General features: G+C 35.6%; 1 protein-coding gene across 2 annotated transcripts in view; it reads left to right on the top strand.

Moving 5' to 3' along the window:
• The window catches only part of SH3RF3 (SH3 domain containing ring finger 3), a 211,394-nt gene that overhangs the window by 140,126 nt on the left and 43,697 nt on the right, over window positions 1-27,571 (top strand). Inside the window, exons 2-4 of one of the 2 annotated variants that reach the window (XM_034419369.3) lie at window positions 4,432-4,707; window positions 15,411-15,506; window positions 21,732-22,085. In XM_034419369.3, the coding sequence (XP_034275260.2) occupies window positions 4,432-4,707; window positions 15,411-15,506; window positions 21,732-22,085 (726 nt within the window). The remainder of the gene's footprint in view (window positions 1-4,431; window positions 4,708-15,410; window positions 15,507-21,731; window positions 22,086-27,571) is intronic. The other variant, XM_087895400.1, reaches the window with a different exon arrangement.

Consider the following 27,571-nt stretch of genomic DNA (forward strand, 5'->3'; position numbering starts at 1 on the left):
GCACTCTGCTGCCCTAGCTGACCTTCACTGTTTACTTGGTTCCACTGCTGATGGGGTGTGCCCAGCCTGCTGATGGGCCACATGGGGTTGATTTCATGCAAGGAGGGGAGAGCCAAAGGCAGCCCTTAAGCCGCAGTACACCATACCACCCCTTTGCAAAGAGCTCCTTGGTAGAACTGGTGCTGGCTTTTTGCTGCAAAAAAGAAGAAAAAGTCAAAAGCAGCCTTTCCCCCCTCTCCCTTTTCACAACATGAAACCAGCACCAGCCCCACCCAGGAGCTCTTTGCAAAGAAATTTCCCTTTGCAAAGAGCTTATGGGTGAGGCAGGGCTGGTTTTTCATTGCAAGCCATCACAGCCATCAAACAGAATCAAAAAGACAGTAATGGTCAGCAGAAGTGAAGGGCAGGGCAGCAAGGATCTTGGAGTGGGGGGACGGCAACTGGGACTGGGTTGGTGCAGTTATGACTTCCCGCAGTGAGGCAAGCAGCACAGAGCCATGCGGTTCTGGAGTTGTTTTCCATTCCAAAGGCAAGATTCAGGAAGGTTCAAATAGCAGAGATGGGACTGGAAAAATAGGCAGGTGGGCAGAGTTGAAGGCAGTCCCTTATCTTACTGCGGGGATGTCAAACTGGCAGCCTGCAGGCCGGATGTGACACGCGCAGGCCACACCCATCCCTTCCGCAAAGGGAGAAAATGTTGTAATACATCACATGATGACAACGTGATGCTGCGAATTTGACATCTGTGAAGTGAGACTCAACACTGAAAAGGACCAACCCTGAAACAGGTTGGATTGTAGATCAGTCCTTGGCTAATGATCTGGGGAAAAAAATCACTTAGTGATGGTAACGGAGATTGCCAGAACTGTGGTCGCTAAGTGATGTGGTCATGTGACATTTCACTTTATGACTGCATTGCTTAGTGATAGAAATTCCAATCCCCATTGTTGTTTTAAGTTAAGGACTCCCTGTACTATTACAGATGACTTCTAAATCAGGTGAAGAGCTGAGCCAATCAAAGCAATCCAAAATACTTTGGACAAAAAAAGAAATGTAGAATATGCAATAACAAATCTAAACTTCTATGATTCTACATTGAGTCAGTGGTAGGGTAAAAGGATACACAGCAAAAACCGTATCAAATGAAACAAAGAAAATATTTAAAAGTTATTATATTTATGTAGTTACTTACCAAGCATATCTAAATTATATTAAATTAATCAAAATATCTTCACAATCTTCAAGGCATATTACAACTTTGGAACATGCCTAATGTTTGGAAATTGAAAGTTGAAAAATTTGACACGCCCAAAGTTGGAATCACATATTAAAGCTTTTTACAAATGGCAGAGGAAATCAATTATAAATATTCTGAAAGAAATTTTATAGGTGGGCCTTCAATGTGAGTGCCAATAACCGCAGAACCTAATAGTAGGATAGGGAGCAAAGTCTTTAATGTCTACAATATAAGATATAAGTACAAAAGACAACACAAATTATTTAAATTCAAAATCCACACTTTCGGCCCCAAAATACTAAGACAACTATTGTAATTAGTATTGAAGCAATGTATTATTATGAGAAGTTAATAAAGAAGCCCAGTTACAATGTAAATATTCTATAATTGTAAATGTAAATATATATATATATATAATTAAATATAATTGAAAATGTAGGGGACAAGATCTCAAATTCTGGAACTGGAGATTTTCCATTTTTGTTCTGGTTGAGATTATACTTTTCCTCTTAGACACAGTGCTCAGCCCTCCTAGATTCATAGTTCCTGCTCAGTGAGCAAATGGCAACTATGGGATGTTTGCAGAATTTCATTTTGTGAAGCAGTTGCACCAATTCAAAAGCCCTGCTTGCCGTCACTGATGTTGTGATTCAGAGTGTGGACTATTGCAAAACATTGTACATGGGACCATCCTTGAAAACCATTCAGAAGATATAATTGACCCAGAACAGGTCGTTCTCAACTTATGACCACAATTTAGTTCAAAATTTATGTTGCTAAGCAAGGCAGTTGTTGTGAGTTTTGCCCAATTTTACGACATTTTTTGCTACGGTTGTTAGGTAAATCACTCCAGTTGTTAAGTCAATCATGCAATCATTAAGCAAATTTAGTTTGCCCCGTTGACTTTGTTTGTCGTAAGCCAACTGGAAAGGTTACAAATGGTGATCACATGACTCTGAGACAGTGCAATATGCCACTTGCTAAGTGGCCAAATTTTGATCATGTGACCACGGAGATTTGCAATGGTCATAAATGTGAAAAACAATCATAAGTCACTTTTTCAGTGCAGTTGTAACTTTGAACACTAAATGGATGGTTGTAAATCAAGGACTATCTGTACTTTAGTATGCCCCTGTATAACACCACTATTTCATGAACTACACTGGCTCCTACTACTTTCCAAGGGCAATTCAAGGGCAATGCTGGTTGTCACCTATAAAGCCCTACATGACATAGGGCTGAATTATTGTGAGATATCTGCTGAACTTACCTACACTAATAGTATGGGCATGCTTTAGGTCATGCCTTGAGGTAGTGTCATCTGATGAAACCCAGAAGCCATTCCATTTCTCTAGGGGCATCTGCCCTTTAAAATATTTCCTACCCCCAATGTTCAGTTGTTTCCAACTTTGCTGACCTTTAAGTAAAATTTAAAACTTGGCTATTCCCGTGAGCATTGGGGCTAAAATGAGTAAACTCATCAGGAAAGGGTATGAATGTCAAACAAGTTGCCTATTCCTGATTATTATTGGCTGTTGTTTTTGTTGCTTTGTTTTCTGTTGTAAGCTGCCCAGAGTTACAATGTTTGAGTTATATTACATTCTTTAGATAAACAAATAAATTAAAAATTGCTACTGCTGCACAATGCTGGAAAAAGTACCCCAGTCTACTACTGTAGATGATGGCTCCAAAGACATTGCAATATTTGGTCCTTCCAGAGAATGCCTAAATCTCCAGTTTAGTATATTTCTCGGTGACAGGATTTCTACCTGTCTTGAATTGAGCTTCTGCTTGTTGCTCATCTGTGTGGTAGAGTGAAAATTGTAACAAAAAGGTTCCCAGATGCAGAATAAACTAATAGGCATGAAGTTCAGAAATGAAGAAGCATGTAAAGAAGCCGTGGACTGAAAAACAGAAAGGGGAGGTAAAAGAGAGGGGAGGAAAAGCTCAAAGGAGATCAGGAACTGAGACAGGAGGAGGTTAATGAGAAGTGTCACAGCATGTTAAAAAGAGAAGTGGCAACATGCTAAGCTGGGGAGAGAAAGAAATTGAGCCAACAAGGCATAAGATAGGCTGAAACAGAAACATGAGGTATTGGCGATTTAAAAAGAAATCTTTGAGAAAATAGAATAATGCTGAGGGAAGCCTTCACACTGAACCAGAGGATAAGAGGAACTTTGCATAATAGAGAATAGACAACGGAGAGCTCTTCGGTGGCTGAAAGCTTTTGAACAGGGAAAGAAGATGGTGACGCACTGAATGTCATACAATCGTTTCTACTAAGCAATCAATTCATAGGTTTCAAGGCCCTAGTTACCATTTAATTGCCTCGTGATTGTTGTTTGTTTGCTTGTAGTTTCTTAAGTGCTGCCATTTGATTTATCTGAAATGTAAATGCTCAATGATTGAATCCCCAGCATGTCATTAGGACTTCACTTTTCCCCCAAGTACACGTAATCGTCCACTTTGTCTTATCAGAATTGATTGGTTCAAAATAAAGTCATATTCTGCAATGTGGACATACAAGAAATGCTGAGACTTCCATGGCTGCTTCATTTGTATGACTAACCTACATTCGTAATAGATGGACATTCTTCCTTTCATTTTTTGATAGAAGAAAGCTGAGAGGAAATCAGTAAGGCTAATCAATTACTTGGGTTGGGGTTTTTTTGTTTTTCTTATTTTTGGTAGAGAAAGTGCTTTAGAAGCCACATTCTCTAGGAGTCTCTTTTTAATTAGAGTAAGTAGAGGAAAAGTGGAGAGGAATTCTGTCTAATTTAGAGATTCACTGGTCAATTAATTTGCAATGGATGCGAAGAAAACTAGCTTACAAGGAGGGAATAGCTTGAAAAAGAGGGAAAATTTCTGTATCTGCTTAACAAAGAGATACAGAAAATATAGTGGATACAGAGAATGATAATTACCTTATTAACAGTCACAATTTCTGAAACAGCTGTTGGATATAACAGAAACATTCTTACATAGTTGTCCATATAAGAAAATAGTATGAGACATTTTTTGTCCCAAGTGCAGGAAATAAGAGTTTGATTTGTAGTTGCCTCATACTAAACTATTTTGTAGTGAATTCTAAGATGAGAAATGGTTAAAAAGGCAACGTGCAACAAAGGATAACAATAATGTATATTATAATTAATTGCATAATAGTACATAGTATTTTTCTTTTTTTGTTGCAGAACCCCACTCAGCTTCCCTATGGAAAAGCTCTTTATGCCTACGAAGGGAAAGAACCCGGTGACCTCAAATTTAACAAAGGAGACCTTATTATACTGCGCAGAAAAGTAGATGAGAATTGGTATCATGGGGAACTGAATGGAAATCATGGCTTTTTCCCAGCAAGCTACATCCAGTGTATCAAGCCTCTTCCACCAGCCCCGCCACAAGGCAAAGCACTTTATGACTTTGAAATAAAGGACAAAGATCAAGACAAAGACTGTTTGACTTTTACCAAGGTAGAAATGCCCATCCTTTTCTAATTAGTTTCATTATAGTTCCTAATGTATTTGCTTTAAAACGCTATTCTTTAAAGTATGAATTTTGGAGCTACCACAGAGCTCAACTCAGAAGTTTCCAGGGCGGAAGGTTAAAAAAAGTCAGATTGGCAGTCCAAACTACATAATTGAAGTCCCGACCCTTTTTAATGTTCTTTTCCCATAACACATGTAAAGAGCGACAAGACTCCAATCCTGTATTTGTGGCTGCCATCTTGACCTTTTTTATTGCCCGCAACAATACCCCGGCTCAACATTATTCCCAGAAGGCCTCTGAACTTTGTCATTCTGATTATTTTCCTTCAGGCAGGCAACAAGGACGGAGTTGTAGCCTGAAGGAATGATAAACTTACAAAGAGAATATTTAAGTGATATGGTATGGTTACTTTTTATTTGAAAATGAATGCTTCTCTAATATAATGAGATAGTTTCAAAAATATTTTTCACGCATCTGCTGCTATTTAGTGAATGATTTTCTGCCCTGTCAGTTAAGAGTCCAGAACAGGATTCATTGTTGTAATGCAAGAGGGTGGAATTTCTTCAGTTAGTGTCTATAACTGACCCAATCATCAACTGGAAGATCACGGAGTACATGCCCGGAAGTAAAACTGATTCAAATGGCTAAAATTGGGTTGTTTTTAAGTCACAGCACATGCTAAGCAAGAACACACAAGATAAGCCAAGTAAAACAAGAGTAAACCAATTGAAAAATAGACTTTTCACAAACCTCACTGTTGCCAAAAAAAAAAAAAGTCCCAGTTTCTCCAGTGTCAGATAAAACCACAAAAATATGGATTCAGCTCTTGAAATGAACATGGATGGACATGACCAGAAGCATAAGGGACTGAATGGAAAGAGAGATTAAGATCCTTAAATGTCATTAGGGTTGGAGAATATAACACTATTATCCTAGAACCAGAAGTTAGCACAAAACTGACTGAAATTTCTGCTGTAGCTCTGTGGTCCACAACCTTTGAAAGATTAATATAACTGTGCTCATTCAGGTTACAGAACTGCACTGATTTAATATTCAGTTTTTGTTGACCATGAGATATTTTATGGAACTGAAATCTTGCATTAAGACTTTGCTGCTTTATCCATAGGACATTTCTATGAAAGCCTGGAACAGTTGCCTTGTTCTTATGTCCCATATATGAATCATGTTATTTTTGGACAGCAGCAATTTAAAAAGATTTAAAGTTTTAAGGTTTGTGGTATCTTAAAAACTAAAAAAAATAATAATTGTACTTAACAATATCTCATGCAGTTGGGATTTTGTGGCTGTGCATTCATACAATTCACTAATCTAGACAAAAACTAATACAGACATATGCATCTCCCCCTTATACTGACTGTATGGTCAGGCAAGTGGCTGATTACACTGAGTTATATCATCACAATTCGCCCTTCCTTTTTTCCAATGAGAAGCACAACTGTGGAGATGAAAGAAGTAAGGGGTACTGAAAGAGTGCTACGATGAGGAGGAGGAGGTGGAAGGGCACAAACAAATTTGGAAGATCTGGCAAGATATATTATAGGAGTCAGAGCTCCTAATGCTTTCTCTATATTGACTTCTTGAGGGATAAAAAGCTTGAGGAAGACCCAAATCAAAATACCAGTTTTGGAAAGCCATGAGATAGAAAATTCTGGACTAGGAACAAACCCTAGGAAAATGTTATTTGACTTCACCTCAGTATATTCTAAAAGAAGAAGGCATAATCTTTTCTGTGAAGGAGAGCCTTGGAAGTATCTAGTACAGTTTAAATAAAATAAAAACAAAAGTTACCTGTTTGCATATAGTCATATGAAGCACATGTTTATACCAAAGAAAATCTTAAAATGATAAATTTGATAATCCTATGTTAGGTTAGATTTTTGTAAATATGGGAAGTGTCTAATTGAAGATGAGGGCTTATTGCCAAGGTAAAATCCATTTTGGAAAGGTCTGGAAAATTCACATTTTATCAGTAGGTTAACTTTATATTGATCTAATCATATGAAGATGTAGTCATAGGATTACATCATTATGTGCATGAAGGAACTTCAGCATTTCTTATTCCTCCGAGACAGAGCTATTTAGTGCGAAAGAAAACCAAGAATATAGCAGTATCTCAAAACTGCAGCTCCACAAACAATAATTAATCATTCCTGCACCCAGTGCCTTTTCTGGCAGTCCTAAAGGAAGAGAAAATATTTTCATTAACACATTTTGATTGAATTAGTCTCCAGAGTTGACTGTTTTTATATGTCATGATAAGGAAGCAGCGAACTGTTACTCACTTAATTTACTGCTACTATGTGTTTACTGCCAAAAAAGAAAAGAAGGGTGTGTGGGATTTTCAACCTCCAATACCCAGCAGAGTAGGATTGTTGTTGAGTTGTATGCACATTGGCTTCCTGACCTTGTGAAGCAAAAGGATGTGGGTCAGCCCCGTAATATTTGACTAGAGCACCTTTGTTGACCTTACAGAGTTTCCTCATCTTCCCCACAGATCTAAATTCCAACTCTTTCTTTTCTGCATCCACCAAAGAGTGGATGTTTATCTTATATCATTACCAAATAAGTTTTTCTCCCTCTGGTAAACTTTGTAGCAGCTTTTTTTCTTATCCAACTTTGATCCAGTTACTATCTTTAATACGATTCTTCTCTCCTTTAGGTGCCTTGAGACTCTCATTGTCTCCCCATCACATTTTTATTCTTCAGCTTCCTTCCTGCTATATATGCCTTGTCACCTAGAATAACCACATCTTTGTTCTTGTCTGTTGTTTTCTCTGACAGCAGATAATCTATTTTTCATTTCTGGATTTCACTCTGTCTTTATTTCGTCAGACGTTTCTATGCTAATTATAGTTGTCACTCTGCTGAAGAAGCTATTCCTATTGAGATAGATTCCAGATCCCACACGCTACTGAAGTCATTCACTCACTCAGCTACACCACAATGACATGGCCTCTCTGTTGTCATTGATATGATTTCTCTGAGAGATGCAGGCTAAAATTTTCATTTCATCTTGGCTGAGAAGAAGAAAAAATCCTATTTGTGTGTGTAAGACTCTTGAGCCAATATTAATGGCTTTCCAGTAGTAAGTTGATAAGACTGTATGGTTAAATATGCAAAAATATGTAAAAATGATAAGTGTTTTTCTTTACCTTAAACAAGTCTCCGATTCATTTAAAGTACAGGTAGTCTTCAACTTATGACCGTGATTGGGTCCAGAACTTCAATTGCTAAGCAAGATTAAGTGAGTCGTGCCCAATTTTACACCCTTTTTTGCCATTGATGTTAAATGAATCACTGCATTTTTTATTAATTGAATCACATGGTTTTTATGCAAATATGCCTTCCTCCATTGACTTTGCTTGCCAGAAGCCAGCTGGGAAGATCACAAATGGTGATCACATGACTCAGCGATGCTGCAACCATCGTAAATATATGCCAGTTGCCAGGCACTCAAATTTTGATCATACGACCTTGGGTATGCTGAAGTGGTTGTAAGTTGGAGGACAGAAAGTCAGTGCTGTTGTAACTTTGAACAGTCACTAAATGAATGTATGTGAGTCAAGAACAACTTGCCTCCAGAAGCTGTGAATGCTCCAACACTGGCAGTTTTTAAGAAGAGATTGGACAACCATATGCCTGAAATGGTATAGGGTTTCCTGCCTGAGTAGGGAGTTAGGCTAGAAGACCTCCAAGGTCCCTCCAACTCTGCTATTCTATTCTATTCTATTCTATTCTATTCTATTCTATTCTATTCTATTCTATTCTATTCTATTCTATTCTATTCTAAATACCTATAGGATATTATGGTTTTATTCAATTTAAGACTGCTATATTAATAGATATATTATAAGGATTGATTTCACAATTTTACTTGTAAAATCTATTATTATAAAATAATGTTATCCATCTTATTTATCTGTTTTTAGTAATCAAACCTATATCGTGGCAGAACCATAGGACTCTTGGTGCTTCACAAATAATGATAAAATCCCAAACATACATATATATGAAAGAAATAAAATCCCAAAGATTTTATGATATTATCCCAAAAGCTCTGTTTTCAGCTTTTTTTCCAGAAATAGACATGAGACAGACCTATCTCCAATAGGAGGTCTGTGCAATAATTTCTTTTAGATTGGAATTCCAATCTAAAGCTTTTTAAAGCTCCCCACCCAATTTTTATAAGACAGTTGCCTGAAAGGAAAAGAAGTATTTTATGAGGTTTTTTGTTTAATGCCTTGACTTGGAGAAAAGAGATCACCATTTCTTGCCTACTTGAAGAAACAAAATATTTGTATGGATATTGTATTTAAACCAGTGTTTTTCAAACTTGGCAACTTTAAGATGTGTGGACTTCAACTTCCAGAATTTCCCAGTTATATGCTAGCTGAGAAATTCTGAGAATTGAAGTCTACACATCTTAAAGTTGCAAGCTTGAAAAATACCTAAGCCCTGCCTCATTTTTGGCAAGACACTTGCTTTACATTAAAAAAAAATTCTCATTTTACATGTTACTGAATGGATGCTTCAGGCACTAATAAATAAGTGGTTATAAACTATTCCCTTTGATTTCAGAAATGTTTTTCTCAATTCTGATGGCCAGCTTCTGTTTTGAACACTCTGGGCCTTTTAGAACTGAGTGCTTCTCAGCACAGATAAGGCACTTCTACCCCAAGGAGGATTGTGCCATTTTGAAGACATATCAACTAAATTTGAAGGGTGTGCCTATTTATTTTTGGCTTAGCCACAATGAATTTGAAAAAAATAGAGGGAAAAGTCACCTTTTGTTTCAAACACTGCAACTATGTAAATCTTACAGCTGGTCTCCTTTGTGGAATCTCTTGTTTTACTCCATCTCCAGGTTCCTGGGTTTAGCAATCCTTTTAAGGCTTAGGTGAGTTGACAACTTTTCAGCTGTATTCCGTTGGGGCTACTCTGCAGGAAGGAAGCAGACAAATACACATATAAAGTAGGAGAGAAGAGGGTGGTTGAAGCAATTTATTATAATTTGCTTTTGCACTGAGAGAGGTGATTATCTTTTTATTTTTGCAGAACCTATTGTAATATTGTATGGTCAACAGAATAGAAGGTGATTGCAGATTCAATTCAAAAATGCTTTGAGCAATTGGAAAGTAGATAACCATGGTGTTATTTTAAAAGAAAAGTGTGGTTTTGAAATGAAGGGCTGATTGACTACAGATTAATAAAAAATGGAAAGACCCATAATAAGTCCAGTTATAGAGTTTTCTTGGCAGTGCTGTGGAAGATGTTTGCTCTTGTTTTCTTCTGGGAAAATTTTCTGACTTAATAAGAGACAGTTAATCAATTGAAATGGCAGAGGTTTTATTTAGTTACTTATTATATGACTCTGTCAGCTGAAAAGCTCATGGACCAACAAGATGGTATCTAGCTTAAATATAAAGTGGAAGTGAAAGAAAAGCCAGAAATGAGCAAAATTTCTGGAAAGAACTATAATGAGAGCCAGTTTGGTGTGGGGGTAAAAACACCAAGCAAGAAAGTGGGAGACTGTGAGTTCTAATCCCATGTTAGCAGTGGTGGGATTCAGCCAGTTCGCACCACTTTGGGAGAACCGATTGTTAACTTTCTGAACAGTTTGGCAAACTGGTTGTTGGAAGAAATCATTAGAACAGAGAACCGGTTGTTAAATTACTTGAATCGCACCACTGCATGCTAGGCACCAAGCCAACAAGGATGACCTTGGGCTAGTGAATCTCTCTCTATCTTATGATAACAGTAAGTACAAACCATTTCTGAAAATGTTGTCAAGAAAACCGCAAGGACATGTCCAAGCTGTTGTCAGGAACCAAGGATGACTCAAATAAAAACCTGAAACAGTTCAGAGAAGGCAAAATCATAAGACACGTGTGTTTTTAAGCAGATCAAAAGAAGTGCCTTTGCCTCTCTTCTCCCACTGCTCCAGTCTGAGGAAATAACTGCTCAATGAGTACAGGGTGACGAAACGCCAAAGACAGCTTGTTATCTGGATGACTTGAAGCCAGTCAGTGTCTCTCAGCATAACCTTACTATCAGATTGTTGTGAGTTAAATGAACATGTTGTTACTCAGGCACACCATGGAAAAGCAAAGCAGATTCAGAAGGCACATAACTCCTTCTTATCTCAAATCCTTCCTCAGTACTCCTTTGAAGAAAAATTGTGGTCAAGCATTCCTCAAAACATTTCTTCCTCATTTTAAGCTGAGAGCATTTCTTTACCATTAAAGGGGAATTTAAGAATACAGAATTTGTGCGAGGCACATGAAGCTAGTGAATACTGAAGAAACTGTGATGGACCACCTCACATATTTTTCAATTTCAAATTACCATCTTTCCCCGAAAATAAGACCCTGTTTTATATTTTTTGAACCCTGAAATAAGCGCTTGGTCTTATTTTCGAGGAGGTCTTATTATTTTGGGGTGTGTGGAGCAAGGCAGGGCTCCTCTTGCCATTTTACCTGATTTCCAGTTCTGTCTCCCTAACCCTAACCAGAGGAAATGGTGGTGACGGGCTGCACATGCATTTAAATATTTTTGGGGAGGGCTTATTTGGGGAGGGTATTTTAGTGCATGTGCTCCAAAGCCCAATTGGGCTTATTATCTGGTGAGGTCTTATTTTCAGGGAAAGTATGTACAATTTTAATTGCCTGATTCAAATACATATTAGACTTTTTACAATTTATCCTCATATATTTTTTCCATATAAGATGTAAATTATGATTATCAGTTGGCAAACAAGGATGGCACTGACAGTGGAAAAATATACTATTTTGCCACCATCTCTTGCTCATTTTGACTCTTAAAAATGCAGCAATGGTGTTAATAAATACCATTATGCGTGGCATGAAACTGTTTGAAACATTTTTCCATGTAATTTCCCTTTCTGAAAAAATAGCTGACTTCTACTCCATTTAATAAAAATAAAATCAATTTTGACTGAAGTGATTGATTTCCAGCATAGCTTTTGATGTCAATGATAAAATAGAATTTCTTATCTTAACAATAACATGGAGCAGATGTCAGACAGTGATTAATTCTGAGGCATATTAGCAACAAGGAACAGAAGAAAGGACATAACATCTCACATAGACAACAATTTTGAAACAATGATTCACAGCTTTGTTTGATGGAAATCAGTATGCATAGAATAGCAAACTATGCAGTAAGATCAAGTGGCACTTTATCATTTATGTAAATAAATGATGGATTGTTTATTTCCTGGTTCAGTTCATATCCTGTTTCTAAAAGATGTTCCCAAGTCAGTATATAACAATTTAAAAACAAAGGAATCCTGTTAGGTCATGTTAAAGGATTATCCAGCATCCCACATACTAACCACTCAGATGCTTCCCATAAATTCACATACAGTGTACAAATCAGCATCTTCTTCAGCAGCCAGGGTTGATTCAGAGAGATTCAGAAGCTGCCTTTAATAGGTTTAGTCTAATCTTCTTGAATTTGTCTTGAATTAAAAGAGCAGAAGAAACCAATCTGGACAGGAGAAACTCATTCCTGTCAAGTCTGTGCCTGAATCCTGGGAACATATGGAGCTCATCATGGTCAGAGCAGGGTACCTGCCAAATTCCACAACAAACACAGCATGGTACTAGGAAATGTTTCTAGTCTTTTGAGAATCTCTGGCTTTCTCTTTCCTCCTCCTTCTCTTCTTCCTTCTAGTTTCTAATCTGTAAATTTAAAAACTTACCTGAAAGTAAACAGGTAAAGTCTATTACAAACAGGTCATTGGTGATACACACACACCCCTATGAATTATAGGCCCAAATAAATTATGTAAAATAGCAGGCTTTGAAATAAGGACAAAGTGAAAAATATGGACTAGGATAAAATAGTTGGTTCACAAGGATGTTAGTACAACTCTTGTTTTTTTCCCCAGTGTATCCTTGGTGTAGAAATACAGGTTGCCAATGTTTGTTTTTGTTAACATAAAATATAAACAGTTCAGGGAATTGTATGTCAGTAATTTGTATGTTATGGTGGAGCAGATTGGTAAATGTTGTCCACATCTGATGTTTTCTTATAAAATGTGACATGAAAACTGATCTGAGTCAGAAAGGACCTGGAATGACCCATTACATTTTTCAATGGAATGTTGAAAGACACTTTACAAAACTGGCAATGGCTCTGCTTTTGTCCTGCAAATGGTGTATTTTGTGTACCAGGGAATATCATCCCACTGATTTCATTCCTCATGAGTTATATAACTTCATAGCTACATGAGATGGAAATTAGGCAGACAGCTTACTCTACATAACAGTTCATCTGCCAAATCAATTTTGCTGTGCTCCTTTTTTCCGGCCTTAAATTTATTCCACCTTGTTTCCTTGCCAGTTCTGTTTTTTTTTTTTAAGCTGACATGAAGAGCTTACATATATTTATCATAGCATAAATATTTCTATGCATTTCTTTCACTATGTACATTTTTATATATATTTTTCTAAGCATAATTTTTGGGAATATATTTTCCTTTGTAAGCCTCTTTCTCAATATTTTTCACCAATATACAAATCAATGAACATATCTTTACACTATGAAGTATATCTTAATATTTGAGGAATCTGGGTAAATATTATTGTTTCAGTTCAGATAAGGATTCAAAACTGAGTTAAGTGAATATGAACTAAGTGGATATAATACCATCCCTAGCTTAATGGTTGAACTTCAATTCTTTTATAAATAGAAGCATTTCTTTCTGTTCTTAAAGTTTTCATTGCAAAGTTTATTAGAGAAAAATCCCACTTTAATGGATCATCTGAGGAGGACCAAAAGCCCATTAAACTTCTCAGTATTCATTAATTTGTGATTTATTTATGTATGTATTTATTTTTATTCCACCTATTATTTTTATAAATAACTCAAGGCAGCTAACATACATGACACTCCCTCTTCCTCCTATTTTTCCCACAACTCTGTGAAGTGAGTTGGGTGATTTCTTTCACTATATGACATAACATAGTATTAATATAAAATAATATAATTATAATGCCTCATTCAAACTATGGGCTTTGATGCGACAGGCTGGTCCATTATTTCACTGGAACATCTGGATAGACATGTGGTCTGTTGTATCAGAAGTCTGCCAAATGGGCAATCTGTTAAATTGAGGCTTCACTGTGTTATATTCATTAGGGTTGGATAGTATTTTGAATTTGAAAGCAAAAAGCTGCTTCCTTAAAGAACCTGCATCATCTCTCAAGAGTTGCACTGTAATTACAATGAAGTATAAGCTGTTTATAAGAATCACAGACTGTCCCTGCATCTTTCTGCCTTCAAATCTGTGGTCATGTACAGTCCTAATATTCATCACACCTAGGCAGATGGAGAAGAAAAAGTGTTGGGGAAAGCCAACATGATGAATATAACTGAGGAAGAGGAGGGGGTTCTGTAAGGAGTAGGCAGCATTTATCCCCTGTTTGTGAAAACGGCATGGAACAAGCCAACTGCCCTCAGATACCTGCTTTGAAATGTCAAATTCAGAAGACAGAGGGGACCAGCAGCCAAAGAAAATATGTAGAAGCAGGAACAATTAAACCAGCTTCTGTACTATGGACTATAGAGTTTGAGTATTGTTTGTGATAGTAATTCAGTCCAATATAACATCTGTCTTTCTTTTGTGTTACATAGTATTTTTGATATTTTTCATCAGTATATTTTTATGGATTTCAAATTCCCTGAACTTTCAATTTTATATTTTAGTTCTAGAGGTTTTTTTGGAATTTTTCTGTAAGCAGTTGCTTCAGTGCAGATTTTAAAATGGTAACGGGGTTTGGTATTTCTTTCTTTGTTTATTTGGCTATATATATTTGGCTCTATAGAGCCACCAAATCAAGAAATACTCAAAGCAGCTTAACTGAAAAATTTAGAAATCACACTACAAAACGTATGAAAACTAAATTTTACTACAGTATGTGGAAATACTTTACAAAAATTATTTTAGTCATTCCTCATCGGTCTTTACTTAGTGGAATCACAAAACATTTCAGCCAATTTGAAAAGCCAGATTTGGTCAATAAAAGGAAATGTGTTGTTCTTTTTCCATTATAATTAGCATATGAAATGGCTAATTATTACAGCTGAAAAAGGAAATTGAGGAAATTGAAAAAGAAAATACTTTATATAGCAGAAGTAAAGGAGTTAATATAAAACATATGAGCACATTTCATGAGATACATTGCATTCTTTGCAAAAAAGAGTATGTGTTAGAATTTGGGGATCTATATTGTTTTTATTTGAAAATAAAATTCTTTGAACAAGAGTCAAGTTTAGAAAGCATGCCTTTTGAAATTAGTCTTGAACTGAAGGGTCTGTGGTTCTTATCCTGAATGCATATGTACAATAAAAGATTACAAACAAATCAAGATAGCACCAAAAAAAGCATTTCATGTTTTTTTTAACAATGGCTAAATGCAATTTAAAAAATTGATTTATAGTCTTTTAAATAGTTGGAAAAGTAGTTAGAAATGTATAACTACTTTTATCTTATTCTGGTGAAAATCATCGGCTTCCTAGAATGTTTGTTTTTGCTTTACTTTGTGAGATATATTTAAAGAAAAAAAATTTCTTCCCATTTCCTTTGAGACAAATATTTTTTAAAATCTTAATTTTATTTTGTGTATTTATAATTTTTTAGGATGAAATTTTGACTGTCATCCGAAGAGTAGATGATAATTGGGCAGAAGGAATGCTGGGGGATAAAATTGGAATATTCCCTATTCTGTATGTGGAGGTAAGCTCAAATTACCTTTGTGCTTCTTTGTTGAGAGAAAAAGTTTGTTTGTTATAACTTGTCATTTGATTTTTAGGGTGAAATCTATATAATTCTTTTGATGGTGAACACAAAGTGCAGGATTTTTCTGTTGCCCTGAGATGGACACACAACTAACACACACACACACACACACACACACACACACAGCTCTGTCACCACAAATGCACTTTTGAAAATTGTCAGAGACTTTTCTGTGAAGAAGACACTGCCCATTTTAGTTGATCATTTTGAGAAATACGAATCAACAAAGACAAAACTCCAGTTTGAAAGTTTACCTTCAGTTACTATACAATTGAATTCGCACTTGCTTGAAACTGTACATTTTTCTCTGCTGTTTTCCATTTCTATGAATGTCTAGTATACTGAGTTCTTCTCCTCTAATCCAGGTAGTTGCTGCTTTTTGAAGACACAAGTTGCTAACTAAGCTAATCCTTTAATGGAATGATTTATTAAAAGTGAGCGTCTCCAGGAAAATTCTTATTCATAGCAGCCTTTGCATATAAATCAAAGCTGCACTTGTAAGATATGACTGGTTGCACCTGATAGTGCTGCAGTTTGTGGAACCCCTAATTCACATTGCAGGGTCTCGACTTTCACTAGTATCTTGTGCCAATATTGATCATAATTACTCCCTTTCCTGGACCGACAATCCCTACTCACAGTCACTCATGCCCTAGTCATTTCCCATCTTGACTATTGCAACACGCTCTACATGGGGCTGCCTTTGAAGAGCATCCGGAAGCTCCAGTTGGTGCAAAATGCAGCAGCCCGCATGGTTTTGTGCAGACCTCAGTATGCACATGTATCACCTCTCCTGCGGGAGCTGCATTGGTTGCTGATTTGCTTCCAGGTACAATTCAAGGTGCTGGTTGTTACCTTTAAAGCTCTTCATGGCTTGGGATCAGGTTATCTGAGGGTTATCTGATGTGTCTCTTGCTGGTCACATCTACCCAACCCATCAGAGCAGGAGGGCAGGAAATGTTGCGGGTCCCATCCTCTAGAGAGATACACTTGATGTGACCCAGAAGAAGGGCCTTCTCCATGGTGGCTCCCTCTCTCTGGAACATCATTCCCCCAGAGATTAGAATGGCCCCCACTCTAACACTCTTCTGGAAGGACTGAAGACCTGGTTCTGCCAGCGGGCCTGGGGAACGCAGAATGGGACGGAACCCATTAAATGACTCATGTGATGTGTTGTCTCTAGGGTAGGAGGGTTATTATATTATTTTATTAATTTATTCTCTTTTATTACTTTTATTGTTTTATATATGAAGTTTTTATATTCCTGTAAGCCGCCTTCAGTCACCATGTGCAAATAGATAGCAATAAAGTAAAAAAAAATTAAAATAATTGTTTAGTCAAATTGAATGCATAATTCCCACTCCACTCAGAAGTTTATTTCTACAGTGCATAAGGAAACTTGCATGTAATAATGAAATATGATAGATAAAGTGAATAGATTATCACAAATTAATTATGTCCCAGTTTCTGACATCACCAGTAAGGGCTTCTTAATGAATATACTACCTATGTTTGTGTTTATTATACTGAAAGAACAATTTTGTTGATTGTGAATTGCAACATACCGGTATGTAGTATAATGGTTAATATGTTGGAATGGAATGGAAAGATCTAATCATGATTTATTTATGTTATATAAGATAACTTAAGGCCACTCACTCTAACTCATAGGAATGCTATAAAATGAGTGGAAAATCTATGTGCACAGCCTTCATCTCATAACATGACAGTTACATGTAATAACATGTAAATAAATCTCTCAAAATAAGTCCTTCCCACTGTTGTAACCCATCCCTTTGAAATAAGTCACCACTCTCTTTGAAAGACCTGAAGGAAAATTAAAAAATAAAATAGCTGCCTGCATATTCACAACCGCAGTACAGTATTCAATATTATGCAAAGCACCATGGATATAAATTCTTCAGTGACAACAGCTATAATTTTTTAAATTATGTTTTAGCAACTGTTATTGAAACATTGACTGCTTATGGTGGTGTAATAGTTGATGATGTTCTATACTCATAATGTTAGATGCAGGCAGTTTATTTGATTAAATGATACACTGTGGGAATTCTCTTGGCTGTTATGCTCCTGTTAATCAATGCACTAGGACTAAACTAATTATTGTAAAGAAATCTTCAGGGGATTGTTCAGTCAAAAATATTCTGAGAATTAAGGTGTAAAGTCTACTATTCATTCTAACTTGTTTTGGCAGTCTATAATGCCATTATGAAAGGAGGAAATTCACAAACAATTATAGTTCCTAGTTCATATTTTGCTTCTTTTAAGATCTGGGGAAGAAGCTGAAATTTTCAAGGCCCATCTTTTGTAGGATCCTACCATTGTTTTGGGACTGCTGTTGTAAAGTAACTTGGAGTGGGGTAGAGAGAGTGTACATTCAATATTGAAATTCAACATAATGCAAGCATAAGGAATAAAGTCAAACTAGAATATTGTACTTTAAGAGAGCCGATTTTAACAAACATAGAGGATTCCTATTGTCCAGGAATAGAAATATTTAATAAGTCTGAATTTTTTTCCATCTTACCTAACTTTCAGATTTTTTCGTTGAACCACAAACAATGTACCTAGGCATTCTCTTATTGGCAGTGTTACTCATAAATGTCACAAACTGCTTTTGAATAAATTCTCCAAACTTACCGTGGTCACAGCCGTAAAATAGAATTTCCATTAGTAAAGGAAAAAAATTTTGAGCCATGTACAAGGCAATATGATTAGGTCCAACATGCAGATTTGCAAAGAGGTGTCTATCAAACTGGGTGAATTGGATTTTTACACATGCCATGTACAAAAAATCACTTAAGGCTTAGTTGTTCCACTCATATTCACAATATTTAATATTGAACACTAACTATTGTTCAAAAATGGAGTAATATCAATCAGGTAATGGGAAATTTATAGTAAAGGGTAGAATCATGTAGAATTTTACCAAGATTTTTTAAAAATGATTATTTACAATGATAAATTGTACATTGGGACTGCCAACAAAGCTTAGTATTTGCACAGAAGATTCAACTAAATTAATCCTGTAAATCCAAAAATGAGATCACTGGACTGTATTATAGACACTTCGAAATAGCTGGATTATACTAGCTGTGAGTAAATCACATCTCGGCAACGTCAAGATATGTTTTGTTGTGGTAGTTTAGGGTGAAGGAATTTAATAGTCTGCTCAAAGATTTTATGTCTCCCCTAAACATCTACAGCCTGTCAAATATGGAATTAAATGTATATTATTCAATATTATATATTCATAGAAAATAGTATTCTTGAGGAATATTCTCCACAAAATTCCAGGTTTCTACTTAGGTAAAATATTAACTGTAACATTTCTTGTTCAAATATTATAAATGCTCTAGGGAAGGAAAAAAAATCCTTGCTCACTGTCAGGGGATTAATGCTTACTGTTTCTATATGTATTATTTATTTTCTTTTTTCAAACTCATGGATGCTATCCTGTCTTAAACGTAGACTGCTTTGATATACATCCTTTTTGGAATTTACTTATAAACAACCTTCCTGGTAAATAACAGAGAGGCTATATGTAAAGATCATAGTAAATACATATTGTTTGACATTGGGGGAAATAATGGTTATGTCAGAATTTCTACAAATATTGATATAAGAATGTAAAAATTAAAATGTATTTGCAGAGTATTGAACACTAGCATCAGAATACTCAAGTAAATATAAAAATAAAAATATTGTGTAAGTATAAAAATATATAATTGTCTTTTTGAGCATAAATAGCTAGCAAAGAACCTGGGCTTTTATCCACTATCACAATCTAACAGGAAATTAATATGTTAAAGCCAATTAATTGTTCTTATTCTTTTCCTGAAACAAGGTCAGTAAGCATTACACTACATATCTTGATACTATAGAATAAAGGTATTGTAATGGAGACTGAATGAACATTTTGTGAAATGTTCTGCATTTGCTAGTCTAAATTAACACATACAGTACAGAATAGTATGCAGCTCAGTCTTACAATTACCATGTCTTCCTTTTTCATTGGTAGAAGATTCAAATAAATTGGACCTTTGGAACTGAGTTGTTTTCTTTTTAAATTCAGGATTATTTTAAAAAATGAAACAAATACAATATTATGTTAAGAATATAACTACTAGAGATATATTACAGTAGATTAGTTGATCTAGTAGTATTATTGGAAATTATATACTCTCCGCATTATAGAAGTCCATGGAGTACAGATTTTCCCTATCATTTAAAGATCAAGGTATATTAATAAAGAAATGTTGAATTTCTTTTTCTGGTGAAACTAAAATGGAGGCTGCTGCTGTGCATATATCTCCAGATCAGTGGATGAGTAGCTTTGGACTAAAGTTTAAAGTAATTTATAGATTTAATAAAATCACAATATATTTTAATATAGGAGTTGAGAAGTATATATATCATCTATAAACAGTTTAAAACAAACAATTCATGTACCACATACTGTATGTGGCTTTCAAAGGAGTCACTTTCAAAGTGAGATGGGCAGCATATAAATTAAATGAATAAATAAATGTTCGAAATTGTTTTTATAAAAAAAGGATGATCACTCATATTCTCCTGGGAACCTGTGAAGACCTGGCTGTTTCAGAAAATCTCTGGGGACTGAATCTGTATAATCTTGGGATGTTGTTTTGATGTAAGAAATGGAATTATGGGTGTGGGTAGAGATGATTACATCATGGGTAACACTGATAATAGCTGTACATTTCTGCCCTTGACTGTCCAAGTGATCCTATCAAGGATCTTTTGCAATTGAGAGAGGCTGTTGGAATCCGAATGGGGAAGAAAAAGCTTTGACTTAGTCCTAGCAAGACTAAGTGGCTGTGGGTTTTAGGGCTCACCAGATCTGGAGATTTCCCATTTTTGAGTCTGGATTGTTTCCCAAAAATGTGTTGATTCACAATTTGGTGTTCCTACAATTTATGTTTTAAGGAACAGATAGCAACTGTGGCCTGGAAAGCCTTTAGCAAAAAGCTAAAGATTGTGATTTTAGAAAGTTTAAAGCGACTAAGAATCCCAATAAAATTGGAATATCGAAACATAAACGGTTGCAGTGTCCTTGGGGTCATGAATGGCTGCACTTATCTGAAAAATGTGAATACACCTTTTACAGGTACTCCTTGATTTACAACCACCATTGAGCCCAAAACTTACGTTGCTAAGTGAGACACTTATTAAGTGAGTTTTGCCCTATTTTACGACCTTTCTTGTCACAATTGTTAAGTGAAGCATTGCAGTGGTCAAATTATTAACACGGTTGTTAAATGAATCCAGCTTTCCCCATTGACTTGTCAGAAGGTCGCAAAAGCTGATTATGTGACCCTGGGACACTGCAATTGTCATAAATATGAACCTGTTGCCAGACGGTTTGGGGAAAAGGATATTTCATTGGATCTATAAAAGAAATTGACTTTTAAAGTTGTGGCTTTAAATTAAAAGGGAAATACTAATGATAATCTAAGAGAATGACCTGGATAATTTTTTCCTATGGAATTTACAAGGGAGGGAGGGAGGGAAGAAGGAAGGAAGGAAATATTCTCTTTATATATCTTTGTATATTTAGGATTTGCATGAAGTAATGTCTCATTACGTGATGGAACTGTAAATCTTGCACTGTAGTAAAGTTATCGCTCTGTAATGCCCCTTTCTCTTTGTTACTGTATAATGCCTGTATAATACATATATGACAGGGCTGCTCTAAATCAACAACTTCAACCAATAACTAAGTAATAACTTCAGCTTTTCAAAAGAAAACTAATTCGTCAGTGGGATTTTTGATCATTGAACAAACTGCTTCTGTTAATGACACATCTATGTGACAGAATATTTTTATTTTATTTTATTTTATTTTAATTCAATAGCATAGCCACTGCATTTTGTATTCTGCTTCTAAGAGAGAATTCTGATAATCTCAGATACATTTAACTAAATAAGTTCTAGTTGAAAAAACATTACATTGATATATTCAAGTTAAAGTACTAGCAAAATGTCATTCTTACGCTGATTGGCTTCTACTGTTTATTCTCTCATTTGATGATAGAATTTGAATTGTATAGATATTCAATGATAACACCTTTGTAATGCCCCCTTTCCCCCTTCTTTTTTTTTTATTTCTTCTTTTAGCTCAATGAATCAGCTAAGCAGCTTATTGAGATGGACAAGACCAATGTAGCTGCTGCATCTGGCAGTGATGTCCCTTTGCCAGTTGACACTAACCTGGCAGTAAGCACAGCCCAGTGCTGCACACTGAACAGTGCTGGAGCAGTCAGTGCCATTCAGCGACATATTGACGGCAAGAAGAATGCCAAGAAGCGCCATTCCTTCACTGCTCTCAGTATGACCCACAAGTCCTCCCAGGCCTTGAATAATAGGCATTCCATGGAGATTAGTGCTCCTGTTCTGATAAGTTCAAGTGACCCCCGAGCTGCAGCCAGAATTGGAGATGTGGCTCATCTCTCCACCAGTGCACCAGTCCAGGTAAACTTTTAATTAACCACAATTCTCAGTCAACAATGGGAGAGATCAGATAGAAGTGACTTCATGTGCTTTGGCTATTAAATTACAATAGGGTGGCAGAAGTCCCCAAAATAACATTACTCCTCCTCCTCCTCCTCCTCCTCCTCCTCCTCCTCCTCTTCTTCTTCCTCTTCTTCTTCTTCTTCTTCTTCTTCTTCTTCTTCTTCTTCTTCTTCTTCTTCTTCTTCTTCTTCTTCTTCTTCTTCTTCTTCTTCTTCTTCTTCTTTTTCTTCTTCTCCTCCTCCTCCTCCTCCTCTTCCTCTTCTTCTTCTTTTTCTTCTTCTTTTTCTTCTCCTCCTCCTCTTCCTTCTCCTCCTCCTCCTCCTTCTACCTCTACTCCTCCTCCTACTGCCATTTTTTTAAAAAAAAAAGAACAGAAAATATAAATCCATTAAGGAGAAAAAAGATGAAATAACTCAATTCTATAATTTCTTTTCATTTGTAGTGCTAGGAACTCTCTCCCATTTTCCCCCAGAAGCAATTTCATCATATGCTGATCATCCCATAGAAAAAGGCAAACAGTCAAAACATTGTTCAGGAATTGCTTTGAGGAAAGAACAAAGTGCCAGTTGACTTTGGCTTAGATAATTTATTGGGGATTTGTCTGTGTGGTGTTTTTTTCATGTGATACATACAACACGATAGGATTTCACAATGTGGTTTTTCTCTGCTGTAAACCTCTTCTGAGAAGGTTTTATTTTTAATTTAATACTCTCACCAAAAAACCCTACAAAGATGTATTCACATAGTCACCAATATATGATTGGTGCAATTAATGCACTTGTCAGCCTGTATTATCGATACATTAAAAATTCATTATTCATTATTCAAATTCATTATTATTAAAAAGTAATATTGTTGAATCGTAACATTAACATTGTGATTCACCAGCCCCATTTCACTGTGTTCTTCTTGAGGTCTTTGTGCATTACGCTTATAGGATTTGTACCTGTTCAGGTAATCATCACATTACACTGAAAAAATTCTCATATAAGCAAGCAGTTGGGGATACTTCCTAGAAAACTCCTTTGGCTTTGTACAGCTAAGTGACACCAATCTGTTTTTAAAAAATCTGTTGCAAGAAAAGTCTTATGTTGATTGAATACTATACTTTGGGACATTTTTGGAGACTGAGGAAATACATTTGTCTTTTTTTAAAATCTGAGAGCTAATATTATCATCAAGGGCTTTCTGCTTCTATTTCCTAGTTCTATCATTAATGGCTTTTAAGCATTTTTAAAAAAAGATTCATGTTCATTTTCAGTGGGAATGGTATGGATTTGTTTTGACTTTATTCTTTAACTGGTATTTTAGTTATTACAATATTTGTTGCTTTGGTTTTAATTATATGAGATGATAGATTGATGATAGATAGATAGATAGATAGATAGATAGATAGATAGATAGATAGATAGATAGATAGATAGATAGATGATAAGTAGATAATGCTTTTATTTAAGTGCTTATAGCCAGCATAATATAGGGTTAAGGTGCTGAACTTGGAGTAGGGAAGTCCAGGTTCTGGTCCTCCTCAGGCACAGAAGACAGCTGAGTGATCTTGGGCTACCTCTGAAGCCTAATTACAGTAGTTTCAGTCTCTGCAATAAGCCAGTTGTTAAACAAAGTTTTGAGGTAAAGGACAAGGCAAGTGTGATGCCAAAGTCAGGAAAAAAATGCTAAGAAAAATAACTTTTTAAATAAATATTTTCAAACCTTTTCATATATATTACAGATGTGCAGATTTGAAAACAAAAAGATGATTTGGAGCCTGCAGGGCCATAAACAGCATATTTCTAGAATTCCTTAAACCAAATATAAGATTTCCCACGATTGTGCAGCTGCTACAGAGGGATAATCATGGAATTAGGGGAAAAGATGCAGCATTTGTAGGCATTATAGTTCAAAACATCTGGAACATATAGATGCCCACAGTACTTCTGATTTGTATGAAAACAAAATTAAGATTATTATTAATTTGATTAATGTCTTATTATAATGATAGTTATTGCTGCTACTACAGTACTATTACTTTTGTAGTACTTTTTAAAGCTGATATAAATGACATAAAACCTTTCTTTTTTTTCTTCTATACATTTTTTAAAAATTTTATAACATATAAAAGTTTCATTTTTAGTTAAACAGTGCGTTGTCTGGATACAGATATTTTTTAAGAAACACGGTAATAATCAAAGTGTTTACAACAGTATTCATTACATTGGTATTAGTTCAATAATAATAATAATAATAATAATAATAATAATAATAATAATAATAATAATAATAATAATAATAATTGCTTGTTCATTTTAACAAACTTCCCTTGTATCATTAGTCCTTTTCTTATATCCACATGTTTCTAACTTCTATTTTCATTAGTTAGCCATTGATAAAATAAGTCCCATGTCAAAAAGTATTCAGGTTCTTCCTTTTTCTTAATTGTAAGTGTAAGAGGACCTAATACTCCCAACCTTGCTTGCAGTTATACAAATACTTGCCTTTGTTAAGTCCCAATGAATTCTGTAGGACTTATTTCTGGGCAAAGAGGTGATGACATTTAAACTTTAGAATAACAGAGTTGGAAGGGACCTTGGAGGTCTTCTAGTCCAACCCCCTGCTCAGGCAGGAAACCCTATACCGTTTCAGACAAATGGTTGTCCAATCTCTTCTTAATTGGTAATGTTTCTTTTTCTTCCTATATAGGAAAAAATTCCTATATTATTGGGCATTTACCTAATAGCTATTGTTATATGTGTGCATTAAGTAAGAAAGCTTTTTAAAACTTTAATGAAAATGTAGAAGCATGCGGTGAAAGTTACTGTTTCTACTAATCTATACATCAGAATAAAGTAAGCTTTTTTTTTTAAAGGACTCTGCCTAGTGTTTTTTTCATGGCTGTTATTTACACACTTCTGTTTTCCAAGAGCATATGGAAGACTACAAGCTTTACAATTCACTCATAATTGCATGTCCTGTCCAAAATGGACTGGTTGTATTGTTCCTTTCATATAGGAAGAACCAAGACTGTGATACAGGGACTCCTTTTAGCCAAGCCAAAAGGTTTGCATAAACCAAAATTGGCTTTAAATTGCCCTCCCATTCATACAGTGATGCACAGGCAGCTTTTATGTGTTGTTTTGCAAAATGCTTTTATGGCTCCCCTAGGTTTAAAATGCAAATTGTGGTGTGGAAAGCTGCTGTTAGAAGTGGGGTAATAAAATAAAATCCTCCTAAGGGAGCAAAATCAAGTTTACAAATAGGGTGCATATTTTCTTTATGCAATCATACATACTCAAAGATACAACCATATGGAGAAAGACTAACATTGTTTTATAAAGAATCAGCAGCAGCCATTTTGTAAGGCTGTGGTTTTTTTAAAAGGAGCTATAAATGCTATTTCCACTATGTAATCAGTGGGTCCAGACTTAATGTTTTACTGTTTAGTAAGTAGAATGTCTGGGTAAACAATTGTACATTTAAAAAAAAAAACTCACTGTAACCACCCCTTAATATCACAGTTCCCTGGATTGCAACAAAGCAAAATCTATAGATCTCTTCCAAATCCTGTTGCAGTGACAAAAACACAAGCTTGGTTCACTAATAAATCTTTTTACCTAAGGAATATTTTCCTGTGATAGAATGTGAAAATTAGAACCATATGAAAGGCCATCCAAATTTGACACAACCATGTCATTTCTATATTCACATATGTATGATAATGTCACAACTTACCACGGGTGGGAAATTCCATACAAAAATCCAAAAAAACCCTTAATTATCATTCTCAAAATGGGTGGGGTATTGTGTTACAGGACAATAATGGAAAGCAGGAGGACTCCAGTGAATTCTAAGCAGTGAAAGCTGGTTGTGGAATTTCCCCATAATGGCAATTTACTAATCAAAGCTGTGATTATAAGGTCAGTTTAGTTTATATAGTCTCTGCTGTAACTTAGAAGTTGATCCTAAATTCAAGAGCTGATTACCTCCAACGTGTGCAGTTTCCTAAACAGATCTCTTTGTGCTGCTATAGAATTACAGTAATACTCATCAGGCCTGCTGCCTGGGGTACGTGTGTTTATGTATGTGTGTGTTTATGTGTGCACACATGCACATACACATATATACACATACATACAGATACACACACATATATACAAATATATACAGATACATATAATTGAGCCCAAAATTTCTATTGCTAAGTGAGATAGTTAAGTAAATTTTCCCCCATTTTACAACCTTTCTGGCCAAAGTGGGTAAATGAATCATTACAGTTGTTAAGTTAGTAACATAGTTGTTAAGTGAATCTGGCTTCCCCATTGACTGTTTGTCAGAAGGTTGCAAAAGGTTATCACCTTTGACCCAGGACACTGCAACCATCATAAATATGAATCAGTTGCCAAATGTCTGATTTTTTATCACACAACCATGGAGATGCTGAAATGGTCGTGAAATGTGGAAAACGGTCATAAGTCACTTTTTTCAATGCCATCGTAACTTCGAACAGTCATTAAATAAACTGTTGTAAGTCCAGAACTACCTGTATACATCTTCAGAGACAGCTGTGCCCTAATCACCTCCAGATTGCATTGTTGCAAGGGGCTCTACATGGGGTTGCCCTTGAAGAATATTTGAAAGCTTCAGCTGGATATTTATCTTTTAATGTGGATTTTTTATAACTCTATATCTTAGATATAAAAAAACAAATATAAATATAAATATAAAAACAAATATATAAACCCAAAGCAGAGAGAAGAATAGCCTCCTCAGCAATGGAGCCATTGAAGCGTATCTTCAGTTCTCTGGGAACCCCAGATCTAATAACAATAACCTGGTCTTGAGGGATTTCTGGAATATCAAAATCTAATCTAATATAATCTCAGGGGGAAAGAAAGTTTCATTAGGTGGGCACCACAGCAGAGACTGCACATCTTCTGGGACCCACCAAATATAGATTTCTAGTTGATGGTACCTGCAGCATGCCTTCACAGCCATCTCTAATGGGATGGGCTGATGTAACGGGGGAAGGGGGGGAGGAAGTCCCTCAAATAGCCCAGTTCCATGCCATGAAGGGCTTTACAAGTTAAAACCAACACCTTGAATTGGACCTGGAAGCAAAATGGCTTTTTATATTTGTTGCTTTATTTGTTTGTTGAACATCATAAAGAGTCGCAGCTGTATAAATTGATGGATGGATGATATGCAAAAACAGTATAAAATAGGTACATTGCTAGCATTAAACATACTTAAGATATTGATCTCATTGGGGATGAATCCTCCAAATATCCTATTTAAAACAATGGAGCTCTCCATTCTTTTTCTCTCCTATTTTTCCTATTCATTTTTTAAAGTATATTTTCATTATATTAAAAAATTCTAATGGAAATATTTTTTTTAAAAAAAGCAGCCAAAAAAATTAACCATAATTGACTTGGTATGGCGTCCCATGT

This window comes from Pantherophis guttatus, chromosome 5 (genome assembly GCF_059756535.1).
Source record: "Pantherophis guttatus breed Tessera chromosome 5, ASM5975653v1, whole genome shotgun sequence".
Classification (NCBI taxonomy): Eukaryota; Metazoa; Chordata; class Lepidosauria; order Squamata; family Colubridae; genus Pantherophis; species Pantherophis guttatus.